The sequence below is a fragment of the Carcharodon carcharias genome, chromosome 7 (genome assembly GCF_017639515.1).
Source record: "Carcharodon carcharias isolate sCarCar2 chromosome 7, sCarCar2.pri, whole genome shotgun sequence".
Taxonomy (NCBI): Eukaryota; Metazoa; Chordata; class Chondrichthyes; order Lamniformes; family Lamnidae; genus Carcharodon; species Carcharodon carcharias.
The window spans coordinates 59278957-59290529 of record NC_054473.1 but is presented as its reverse complement, the minus strand read 5'-3'; the positions used below and the strand labels follow the sequence as shown (position 1 = coordinate 59290529).

The window sequence follows — 11573 nt, the reverse complement described above, 5'->3', positions numbered from 1 at the left end:
TCATTTTCAGGTTGGCAAGCTGTAACTAGTGGAGTGCCAAAGGAATTAGTGCTGGGTTCTCAACTAATAATAATCTATATCAATGACTTGGATAAAGGGGGCTAAATTTGCTGATGACATAAAGATGGGAAAGACTAGAACTAGGAGATGCAGTTTTAAAATAAGGGTCTTCCATTGAAGGTGGAGATGAGGAGAACATTTTTTCTCTTGGAGATTGTCAGTCTGTGGAATTCTCTTCCCCAAAGAGCAGTGGAGGTAGGGTCATTGAATATTTTTAAGGCTGAGTTAGATAGATTCTTGATTGACATGGGAGTCAAAAGGTATAGGGAGTAGACAGGAAAGTAGAGGCCACAGTCAGATCAGCCATGATCTTGTCAAATAGCAGAGCAGGCTTCAGGGGCCAAATGGCCTACTCCTGCTCTAAATTTGTATGTTCGTATGTAAAAGCATTGCCGGATTGTGTTGAGTCAAGGCAGATTTTTCATTTGTTGATAAGCAAACGAGTTTCAGCAGAAACTCAAAGAAAGAAAAAGTCTTTACAAAACAGATATAACTGAATTGCCAATTGGACTCAAATAAGAAAGTCTACCCATTATATACAAAGCTTAGTGAGAAAATAATGAAAACTAAGTGTCACAGCTGACCGCAACATTTTTATTAATGAAATATTACCTTATATTTAAAACAGCCATGTATAAATATTGGGGATTATATATCACATTACAAAAAATTAACTTGCACCTCAAATACAACTGTTCTGAGAACCAATTCATTGCTAGGGTAGCAGTCTTTGGGAAAATATACAATTGCTTTTTTTAGGTACCGCCTATATCGTGCTTTGAGTAGCTGGCCCAAGAAATGGCCATCTTCATGGATGCTACAGGATGATTCTAATGACCTGGAATGACATTTCTACCCACACACATCATCGTGTTTTCTGAACTGTACTGATATTCTCTATTTCAATAATTTGAGTACATTACATAATTAGAAATTACGTACAAAAAGTCAAAGGTTTAAAACCTCACTTTCAAAAAAGCAAAATCTTCTGCAGAACATCCAGGATCCCAAACAAATCAAAATGTTTTCCAAATATGGTCCACTAGTTTAATTTTAGTTATCTGCTCAGGTAAAAAAAAAGTCTAAAAATCTTCAGTTGCCTGTCTGGTGGATTCAATCTCCTAAACTGTATTTTCTTTGTGAATCAAGTTTGGGACATAATCTTATCACACAAGCTCATGCTCCTAAGTTGGTTTGCTTACAGAAACTAAACTGCTGATGCATTGTTAAAAGGAAACTTCACACTAGCTGAATTATACTTCTTCAGATCAGATTATGAACAATTGTCATAATTTTCATTTCTGGAGTAAAGAAAAATTCCAACTTTTGTAAATGTTCACTATCATCTCAATATGTTTGGTACCACATAACCATCCCCTTCCCCATCCCCTGCAATTTTCTACCTCTCTTCAAAGTGCTGGGGTATAATTCCACAGTATCTCCCCTATCTGACCATGTTGCATCTGTAAGCTATTCAACCATGGAGGCCATCATCAGTCCAGCTCTAATCCAACATCCAGGTCATTGGTTTCCAGTCTGACTCAAGAGGACCCTATTTCCTTCCATCCCCGAAAAGATACAAGGGCACCGAGGCCAACTGAAGAGCCCTAATTGTGCTCCAGTTGATTCAGCACAGACAAGGAATTGAACCTGCAACTCTCTGGTCTGTATAGTTTAGTTTTACCTCAGGTACAGTCTTTACCCATGAGATGGTCAGGGAGGTTAGAAACATTCAGTAGCACAGGTAAATACTTCACAGCATCTGCCTCAAGGAATGTTTTTGCAGTGGCAAGTGCACTGGTTTGAATAACAACAATTTATTTGATAAAGAAAAATAAATTTCAATGCAGTAGGAGTTCTAGGACAAATTTTATATACCCAAGGTTGGCTTCTACAAGAAAGGAGAAACAAAAATACAAACCAACCATTGCCCACAAAGCCCACAATGCTCACTATTTCTTTAACCTTAGTGTCTGGAGGAATAATGCATTTAGCAACAACAGCCTAATATGGTGTGGATATCACCACCCACAGAGCAGTTCTCCAATGCAACATAAGTGCCAGCAAGATCTTATTAATGCAATTGGCTGGATTCATTATATTCCTTTTGGTTTCACAGTTAACCAACTGTGTAGGTTCATACGAAGGTGCAAGGCAAGCCGAATGACATGTGCAGCCTTGCATCCCAAGACCAATGATAGGACAGCTCTTCTGCATGATTAAAAAGTGCATCAAAAAGAAGTAATCATGTGTGGCTTTTGCTGTATAAAACTTGCACAATAATAGAATAGAAACAGAAATGTATGGCAAAAAATTGGAAAATATAAATCTGATCATTTCCTTTGAGTTACAGTGCAGCACACAAAAATATCTTCCACTTTCAGTCCTTATCCTACATGAATTACACGTAGTTCATACACTTTCCTCATGGCTTGTTCAATCTGTTTAAGGAATACTTGTGGAAGCCTCCCACATAAAGTGTGTACAGTTTTCAAGAAGTTGTTTTGGAGTGGGAAATAGAGAGACTGAAACAAATTATCTTCAAAGGGAAACTGAAAGACAAAAAAATCAAATTTATGTTCAATGTCTTTGCTTTAATATAAATTTCAATAGTTCCAGAACACCACTACATATTTATCAATGGAATTGGACATCGTATTAAATCAGCTATGAGGAAGGATAACCCATTAGAATCAAAGGGTGGGACCAATCAATTCTCCTTCAGGACAAAATAACAACTTCCAGCAGTGCATCATGCTCATAACTTTGATCACGATTCTTCTACAAACTTAATTGTTGCAAATGTTTTTTCCAAAACAGAAACTGAACATTCTGACATGAATGTAGCATGATGACAATATTCCTGCTCTTGTGAAAAGACAGTCAGGAAATTTGCCATGATTGTCCTTTTACGCATGAATGGTATACTGACAACAAAACATTAATTATGCACCTTTGGCTGCTCTTGTGTGCAGCGTATAGTGCTGCCTCTTGAACTGTCAAGTGCTCTGAATTATTGATTTTCAGCAGAATGTTAGTATCGCCGTCACATAACCAATAGCAGAAACAGAAGTCAAATGCTTGCACAATCAGAAGAGTAAACTGCATTTTTTTTCAAAAAACTGAGAAACCTGGAACTACGCAATATCCATCAATCCCATTTACTCCCTATCCATTAAGTGCAATAGAAAGATCAAATGAAAAAGAATTTTTTTCCAACATTAATGATGCGATCTTATTAGTTTCCACCATATATGGTCAAGTAGAAGTCAGAGACTAAGTTACAATAAATCAGTAATGGAAAAGCAAAATAGTGTGGCTGGGGGTATCTGAAATAAAACAGAAAATACTGGAAATATTCAGCAGCCCCCTTCTACCTCCTTTCCAAGATTCGCGTCATTTCCTCCCCTCTTTTAGCATTTTGAAGGGACCATTCCCTCCTTGACACCCTGATCCATGCCTCATTCACCCCAACAACCTTCCCTTTCCCACAGCATCTTTCCATGCAAGGGCATTTGCAACATCTGCCCTTTTAGCCCAACCCCCGCTTCTCACTGCCCAAGGCCGCAAACACTCCTTGAGGTGAAACAGTGATTTACTTGCACTTCTTTCAATTTTATATATTGTATTCGCTGCTCATGATCTCCTCTACACTGGGAAGACCAAACACAGGTTGCGCGACCACTTTGTAGAATACTTCCGTTCAATCTGTAAACATGACCTGGAACTTCTTTTCGCCTGTCATTCTAATTCTCCAGCTGGCTTCCCTGTCCTCTGACCTCTGTCCTCAGCCTTCTTCAGTGTTTTGATACATTTCAATGCAAGCTCAAGGAACAGCACCTCATCTTTCAACTGGGCAGTTTACAGCCTTCTGGACTCAACATTTGAGTTCAACTATTTTAGATTGCAACCTCTGCCCCAATTTTGATCCCTTTTCCTTTGCTGCTTTTGGTTTTTCTCTCGTTTCTTTTTTTTTGGACAGCTGCTGTACATGTTTCTGCCATTCACACTTCGTCTCAACAATTCTTTTACTTTTTAAAAGTTTGTCCCATCACTACTCCCTTTGGCCTTGAACCATGACACTTTGGTCATTTAATCTTTTCTGTCTTCCACATTATCACAGATCAAGTTGTCCCTTTTGTTCTTTTCCCCACCTTTCCCCTCACACTTGCTTAAAACATATCACATCTCTAATGTTTTACGATTCTGATGTAAGGTCATTGACCTGAAATACTGGGTGACATTTTATCAGTAGCATGTCATTCCTGACAGTGTAACTGGAAGTGTGTGCCATTTCTGCTCTTTTGCCCTTTCCTGTTTGGCACACGATTATCATTAAAATTTAAAGTGCTGGCTGCATGCATGGAAGACACGCAAGATTCAGCGATGGGGAAATTTTTCAGTGGTGAAACCTGCCGTCTGTTGACATTGCTGAGGCTATGGGTTCTATGGCTATTAAAGAGCCTCCTGTTCAAATAGGGTAGCTGTGCTTTGCTGCCAGAGTGGTGTAGTTTGAGAGATTTCTTCACAAGGCCATCCCCTGCCCACCCAATCAAATTCCTCATGGCAAAGCACTGACCAAGGGTTTCCCCACAGTTCAGCAATGCCTCCCTGCAGGTTCTCCTCCAGGCTGTCAAGGAAAGGCAGGATATACTCTTCCCTGTCAATGGCATCAGGAAACCCTCCCACCAGACCAAGGTGGCCTGGACGGAGGCTGCAAAGGAGGTGAGCAAATGTGGTTTAACAAATCAAAGCTGGGTCCAGTGCAGGAAATAGGTCAATGATCTGCTTCAATCCACCAGAGGAAGTGCCAGTGTTGCACCTTTGACAGGAATCTCTTACGGAGTCATCAATAATGTATATGTGCTAGTGGGCAGCTATGCAGGAAGAGTCACGTGATTGCCTTACTGCCGCTTGGCAACCAAGGCCAAAGCATATGGAAAGTTGGCTTTTGTTGTGCACTTAGATGCAACATGTGAATGACAGGGCAGTATGTGCGATGGGGATGTATGCAGATAAAGGGGTTAGGTGTCACTTGACATGTCACCAACTCTGCACTTTGTCATGCAGGACGAGTAGACTCACAATTCTTGCAAGAGGAGACGGACAGAAGGAGGAGTTCCTGACCTGCAGCAGAGGTGGTGATGGAAATTGCTGGTGAAGGGTTAGTGTGATCCGTTACCGACGGTGAGGCTGGACCGGGCAAGATTAAGGAGGAAGAGGCAACTATCCTGCTGGTGGCATATGGGCTCACAGGATGGATATGATGAAATGTGACTTGATCAAACTGTGATGATTCTTAATTTGATTCTGTTTGTTCATCATGAGAGGTCATCACCATCCAAGGACCAGGCCACGGACAAGACAGGAGCCTGAAGACTCCATTCCTGGGGATGAAGTCGCCAGTGCCCCACAGAATGCACTGTCACCAGCATCATCATCCACCTCTGCCAGCACAGTTACACCACATGCTCCGCGGAGGGTTTGTGTACACATTTGGGAGCACAATCTGGTGAGCACACCACAGACATGTCCCAGTGGCTGAGGAGTCTTGTGACAGCTGTGTCCCCACACAACTGGACCAGATTCCCGCTGAGCCTGATGCTGATGATGGGCCTCTGGTCCCAGCCACAAGAAACATGCTGGACATGCAGAAATTAAGGGAAGAGAGTCGTTTGATAGTACAGAATTTGAGTATTGCTGAAAAAAAAGAGACATGTCAAGCAGCCTGGCTGTCTTTATCGGTGGTGAAGTGGATAAAAACATTGGCACAACTAAATAAGGCATCCTTTATGCACCCATGTGTGGCAGCCTGCGAAATGCCACATTTGTCGCCTATAACACCCTGGAAGCCACCACTGGTGTAGAAATTGAGTGTCATTGTAACATTGAGGGCAACTGGCATGGGGTTTCCAACAAATCCATGTGGCTGCACGTCTTGATGAACACATGTCTTGGTGACCATTTCCTGGGACATCCTCAATGTCTCTGGCATCGCCTTGCTGACATCTGGAGGTCGTCTGTTCTTGTCCTCTGGATGCATTGACGTGCCAGTGCCTGTCTTTGCCAATGCTTTCCCTGGATGTCTACATCTGGGTCAGCCTCCCCCTCTGGTGCTGCCTGGTAGCGGCCTTGTGGCCTCTGTTCTTGGACAGCAAGAGCTCTCCTTCTTGCATTCTCTCCTCCTGATCCCAAAGTTGCAGGAAAATCATGTGAATGACACCCATGGGTATCGCAGTTATTCCACAGTGTAGAGTGCAGGCTTAGAGATAAGAGTATACTTGTCAATGGTTCTCATCCACAGAACTAATAATCAGTGAGTGCTTTTAATTGGCAAATTGTGCGCACCCAGAACTCTATCTACCTTCGATGATTATCCTCCAAATTTGATCTACATTCTGTATTGCAAAGCAACATTTTCTACAAATCCCTCAATATGGTGCGTGTGACCTTGCAGACACGTTCCTGTACTTTCCATCCTCTTCCTGTCATTCTCACACTTGCCCCCATCATGCTTGACCCACCCAACATAATCTTTCGCCTTCCATCTGTGACCCATGGATCTCCGCTTCCCCAATACCCTGGCCCCTATTACCATTTCACTGGACATTCCATCTCCCCCCACTCCACCGTGCCTTACCCCGTGCCCGTCCAAATGCCACTCTGACCCTGAACCCTTCATTATCCTCCTCGATGCTTTCTTCGTTCCCATGCCGCAACCTATGAAACCTTGCTCCTCTCTGTGAGGACGGTTCCCCTCTGCCATCCAGCACCCTCAATTCAACCCATGGGACCTCAGCATTGACAGCACCAACCTCACTCTTTAGGGTCATCCTTCATCTTACCATCCCTGCCTGGAGCCGCATGCCCCCCCCACCACACCACCACCCCCCACCTCACCCACACGACCACCACACCTGGGATGCCAGGCCCTTCCCTCCCTCCACCGCACCTTCTTGCACCCGAATGCCTACCTTTCCACACCCTCCATCCCTTGTGCCACAGAATTCAACATGAACAATGGTACACCTTAGGCACAACTGCACAAAGCCACCTTTAAATGACTGTGAACTGAGATTCTCATGCACTGCCGACTTTATTTTGAAAGGTAGGGCTTTATTAAAAACGTTTCACGCTAATGTGCATTTATAGCATGCAAACTTATTGAAAGTAGGAGCTTGCCACAGGCCAACATGAGGCCACTGACTTTATCTCTATGTCTCAACCCAGCATCAGGAATCCAAAATTTTGCATCCCACCTAAATCAGTCACTCTGCATGCCACGTTTCCCGCTCGAGTCCTCCATAAAAATCCTTCCCCTCCCCCACCGCCCGCATCCATTAACTCTGTTTCTCTCTCCACGTATACTGCCGGACCTGCTGAGTATTTCCAGCATCTTCTATTTTTAAATCAGTAAGGGACACGTAATTACAGACAGGTAATTTGAAACTTCCAACCACTGATAGAAATCAAATTGAAGTACTCCTGATAAAATTGTAGCTCTTCAAAAAGGAGACATACCACTTTTGTGTTTGAAATACTTACATCACGTATAGCCTCATACATAGCTTTGAAGGCAGGTTGTTTATCATCATGATAAACACCCCGGTTCCCATGGAGAATCGAAACTCCCTGGTCCTCTGCTCCTCGACAGTTGCTGCCATACATACAATGATCTGGTCTATAATTCCACTGACAAGGGAACACATACAGATATTCTACAGAATCAAAAGAAACATTATTTTAATATCTCACCCAACTGAATTACTGCAGATTGTGGTGTATAAGTCAACCTGGCTTTAAAGACAGCCCCATTTTTTCGGCTCCATTGATCATAGGCTGGAATCTTCTTGCCCTCCCCCACCCCATGGCGGGTAACCTCATGGCGGGGCTGGTGAGCCATTGAAATCTCCATTCACATCGGTGGGACAGGAAGATCCCGCCGGTGTGAGGGGTTGAAAAATTCCGGCCATGTTTTGCATACACTCGGCCTATAAGCTGACTCCCTTTTTTTGGCCACAAGATGCTATACTCGCATTCGTTGTCAGCTTCAATTTTTTACGCCACAAACGGATGTTTTATTTACTGGTGTAAGGGATCAAGTAGGCGATACAGGCTGTGTTGCGAAGACGTGAGGGAGTTTAAGAGACACCCACAAAGAGCAGACTCCACGAGGCAAACAACAAAATGGCAACCACCCATGCCAGCGTTTTACTTTCATACTTGGTGTATGAGTCAATGCCCCTTTTGGAGGGATTTTTTGAGAATTCAAAGGTCGACTTATATGTTAACATCTACAGCACATATACCTGTTACACGTCTTCCCTTATTAAATTGCTTAAACTTTGAGATTTAACTTCTGAGAAGATTTGGGATGTATCTAAAACCAATTATTTTACATTCCATGTATTCTTAAACACGAAGATTTTAACATTGGTTTTTCTCCATGACTCAGCGTGGTACTAACCTTTACAGACCAGGAAGGTTGTAGGTACAGTTTAAAACTTGTTCTGAGCCTAGTGATTTAAACCAGGCTGGTGTTGGTGCACTGGAATTAATCTAAATATTCTTGGGGTTTGGGAGGCTTAAAAAGAGGAATTGACCATGGTTCCTGGTGCTGTTGCTTTGCAGTGACAAATGAAGACAGTGATGTCCCTGTCAACTGGAGCATGTACTAACAATCAGGGTCTGGGGCCAGGACTTTTTCAGGCAGATGAGGGTCTTGCCCACCAGGCAGAAACCTGGCAGGGAACCCCTGTCAGTTCCATGGAGGAGCCCGATGGAATCACGTGCCCTTCAGGCACTATTGGGCCTTCCCTGCAACCAAGGTCCCCGCCAGCAGAGGTCCCGCCTTCCAAGAGCTGCCGGCCAATAGAGCCAGCTCGTCTTTGCCACCAGCGCCGGAAGGAGCAGTGACAGCTGATGGGAATGCAACCCTCACCACTGAGGTCCAGGATCACAAGGGGCCACAGGTGAGTGAAGGCAGGATGCGGGTCATGGAAGATGGGAAATGGGAGTTGGCAGAAGGGAGTTGGGTGGCTTTCAGTTGCCACTGCCCTGCCCAGTGCTGTGTCCCTTAATTGGGCACAAAGTGCCTGAAATGCTATGTGGCCTCCATTTAATCCATGAGCCACCACTGAACTGCAGTGGGCTCAGGGATAATGAGTGTTAACTGGTTTTATTAATGAACCTAATTGACATCCCGTTGCTGGCGGACGGGAATTATGCACCAGCTCTTTCCGCCTTAATCAGGGGAGGTTTTCCCACTGCTGGGAGACTGGTGCGGTGATTCCCATGATTAAATGGGTTCAATCACCTTGGTTCCTGCCACAATAGGCTGCACAAAATCTAGCCCTAGGTTTGCACAAAGAATATGATGCAATTAGTCTGCCAGCACTCAAACGGACATGACTCGCTGCTCTCAAGAGAAGAGAAGAGGAAATGTTTTGCAAAGAAATTGTTCAAAAACTCTCAAGACTCAAAATTCAAATCATTTGTAAATAAAGTGGTGAGTGGTTTATATTTATTGTGATATGAAGAGCAGCATGTCAGCTTTTCTACGTTTACCTGAGCATTTGTGAAATGGTCTGTAAGTGGCAAACTTTTATAACACGTCAAGAGGGAATTTTAATAAAAACTTGGTAATGTGCCAAATCTAGTCATGTAGCCCTGATGTGGTCAGGTCTTAGACTGTGCATATTTCAATTACCTTTGCTGTACTGGAAAAATTAAAACTAAAAGGTGAATTGTTATTTTTCTTCATAATTGCTAAGCACAATACAGTCAAGGTTGTGATTATCACTGTTCACCTGCCAGGCATTACTCATGCTTTATTTCTGTTCTCCAAGACGGTTTCAATTAGATAATTGATTTTAATTACTTGCTTTTCAATCTTTGATATGTGGCACAGTAAATATGCTCATGTGCAAAACATTAATAATAACCCTGTATTCGAGCAGCAAGAATCCTAAAATTAAGCCACTTACTCTAAAGTAACTCCTCTAAAGCTATGATCTTCCATCACTGTGGGGAGGGTTGGTGGGGGGGAGGTGGTGCTGGAGTGCATTCTGATTTAATTTGATAAATTGCCTTTAAACATTTTGTTTTTTGCTGCAATAACCTGAAATGCGCCTTCAAAGGGGCTATTCATTTATTATTTTCCCTCACGGGTTCATCAAAAGAGTATAAAAGCTATGCATTTTAAAATTGAGTCCCTACTCATTGTACTCGTCAGTTTTCAGGATCATGCAGAGCCTGGTTGAATGGGGATCAGCAAGTGTATGCTACATTGCATTCCAATGTAACTCAAGTGAATGCAAGGTACATGACTGGTAGGAAGCTATCAAGTTTTTTTCAGCAGTAAACTGAAGAAGTTATTCACCAACTTGCAAACAATACACACGACTACACCACAAAGAATAGCCTCCATTAAAAACACTTGCATTCATTCATCGCAAATTTGCAATTATTTTAGAAAGTCATAATTAAAATGGAAAGCTAATAGACAGTTGTTGCTTTTATAAAACACATTGTAAAATAAAATTATAGCAGCAGGCTATGCATTACTTACCTGGGTTGTCGTGAAAGATTATGTTTAATAAATCCTGGTCTCCCCATGTGATATCATTTTTGTATTTATGGTATAAAGGATACAACAATTCTTCCCATCTTAGTCCAGCTGGAATCATACTGTTCTATAGGAACAGAGACCAGAAGCAGTAATTTGTACATATGTAAAGTGACATTTCACTGACAATCCTATTGGATTACTTCATTTTCAGTCCAACTGGGAGCCAATGGGGAAGTTACAAAGAACAGATGCATCAATCAAGAAATTACCATTTACTTTCCATTTAAAAATTATAAGATGAAAATGGGATGAACACACTGCAGAAATTAGGAAAACCCTATGAAAGGTCTGTAATGACAAAGAGGGTACCAAGATTTTTTGTTGCAGTTTTGGAGACCCTGGTACAGGCTATCAAACATGGGGGTGGGGGCAGAACATCTTCACGGCATCATGTGAAGATGTCACTGAGGAGGTCAATGCCAGGTGCTTAGCAGAATATGGCTGCAATACAGAAAATATGTCATGCCCTTATCAAAGCTGTCAAGGTAAGGATCTTACTTTAATCTCTCCTAACCACCTGCAGGCATTCTTTTCCCTCTCTACTTTCCTTCACTTTCCTCCATTCACTACTCTACACTTTGCTCCATCTCCTACCTTCACTTGCTCACAAACTATTCTTCCATGACAGCACATTCTCTAAACACCATACTAGGTTGTCACTAACACACTCTTCTTTCTACAGAAGGTTGCACACCGGGGGCAGCAGGAGGCTGCAACTAGAAGAGGCTGAGATCATCCGCACACTCTGACCCCAGTGGAAGAAATATGCTGGTTACCGGGGGAGGGGGTGAGTTATAGCCATGGTGAGTGGTGACGCTGGAGAAGACATCATGCAGGGTTTCTTTAAGCCTTACTCTTTTTTGCTTCTCACTTCTATCCCGTT

At 42.8% G+C, this 11573-nt stretch overlaps 1 protein-coding gene across 2 annotated transcripts in view; it reads right to left on the bottom strand.

The window, feature by feature from the left end:
• Positions 1–640: 640 nt before the first annotated feature.
• The window catches only part of gxylt2 (glucoside xylosyltransferase 2), a 42441-nt gene continuing 31508 nt past the window's right edge, over positions 641–11573 (bottom strand). For both annotated transcript variants that reach the window (XM_041192633.1, XM_041192634.1), the window contains exons 5-7: positions 10631–10754; positions 7606–7778; positions 641–2612 (exon numbers count right to left, since the gene is read on the bottom strand). In XM_041192633.1, the coding sequence (XP_041048567.1) occupies positions 2448–2612; positions 7606–7778; positions 10631–10754 (462 nt within the window). In that variant the 3' untranslated portion in view covers positions 641–2447. The remainder of the gene's footprint in view (positions 2613–7605; positions 7779–10630; positions 10755–11573) is intronic.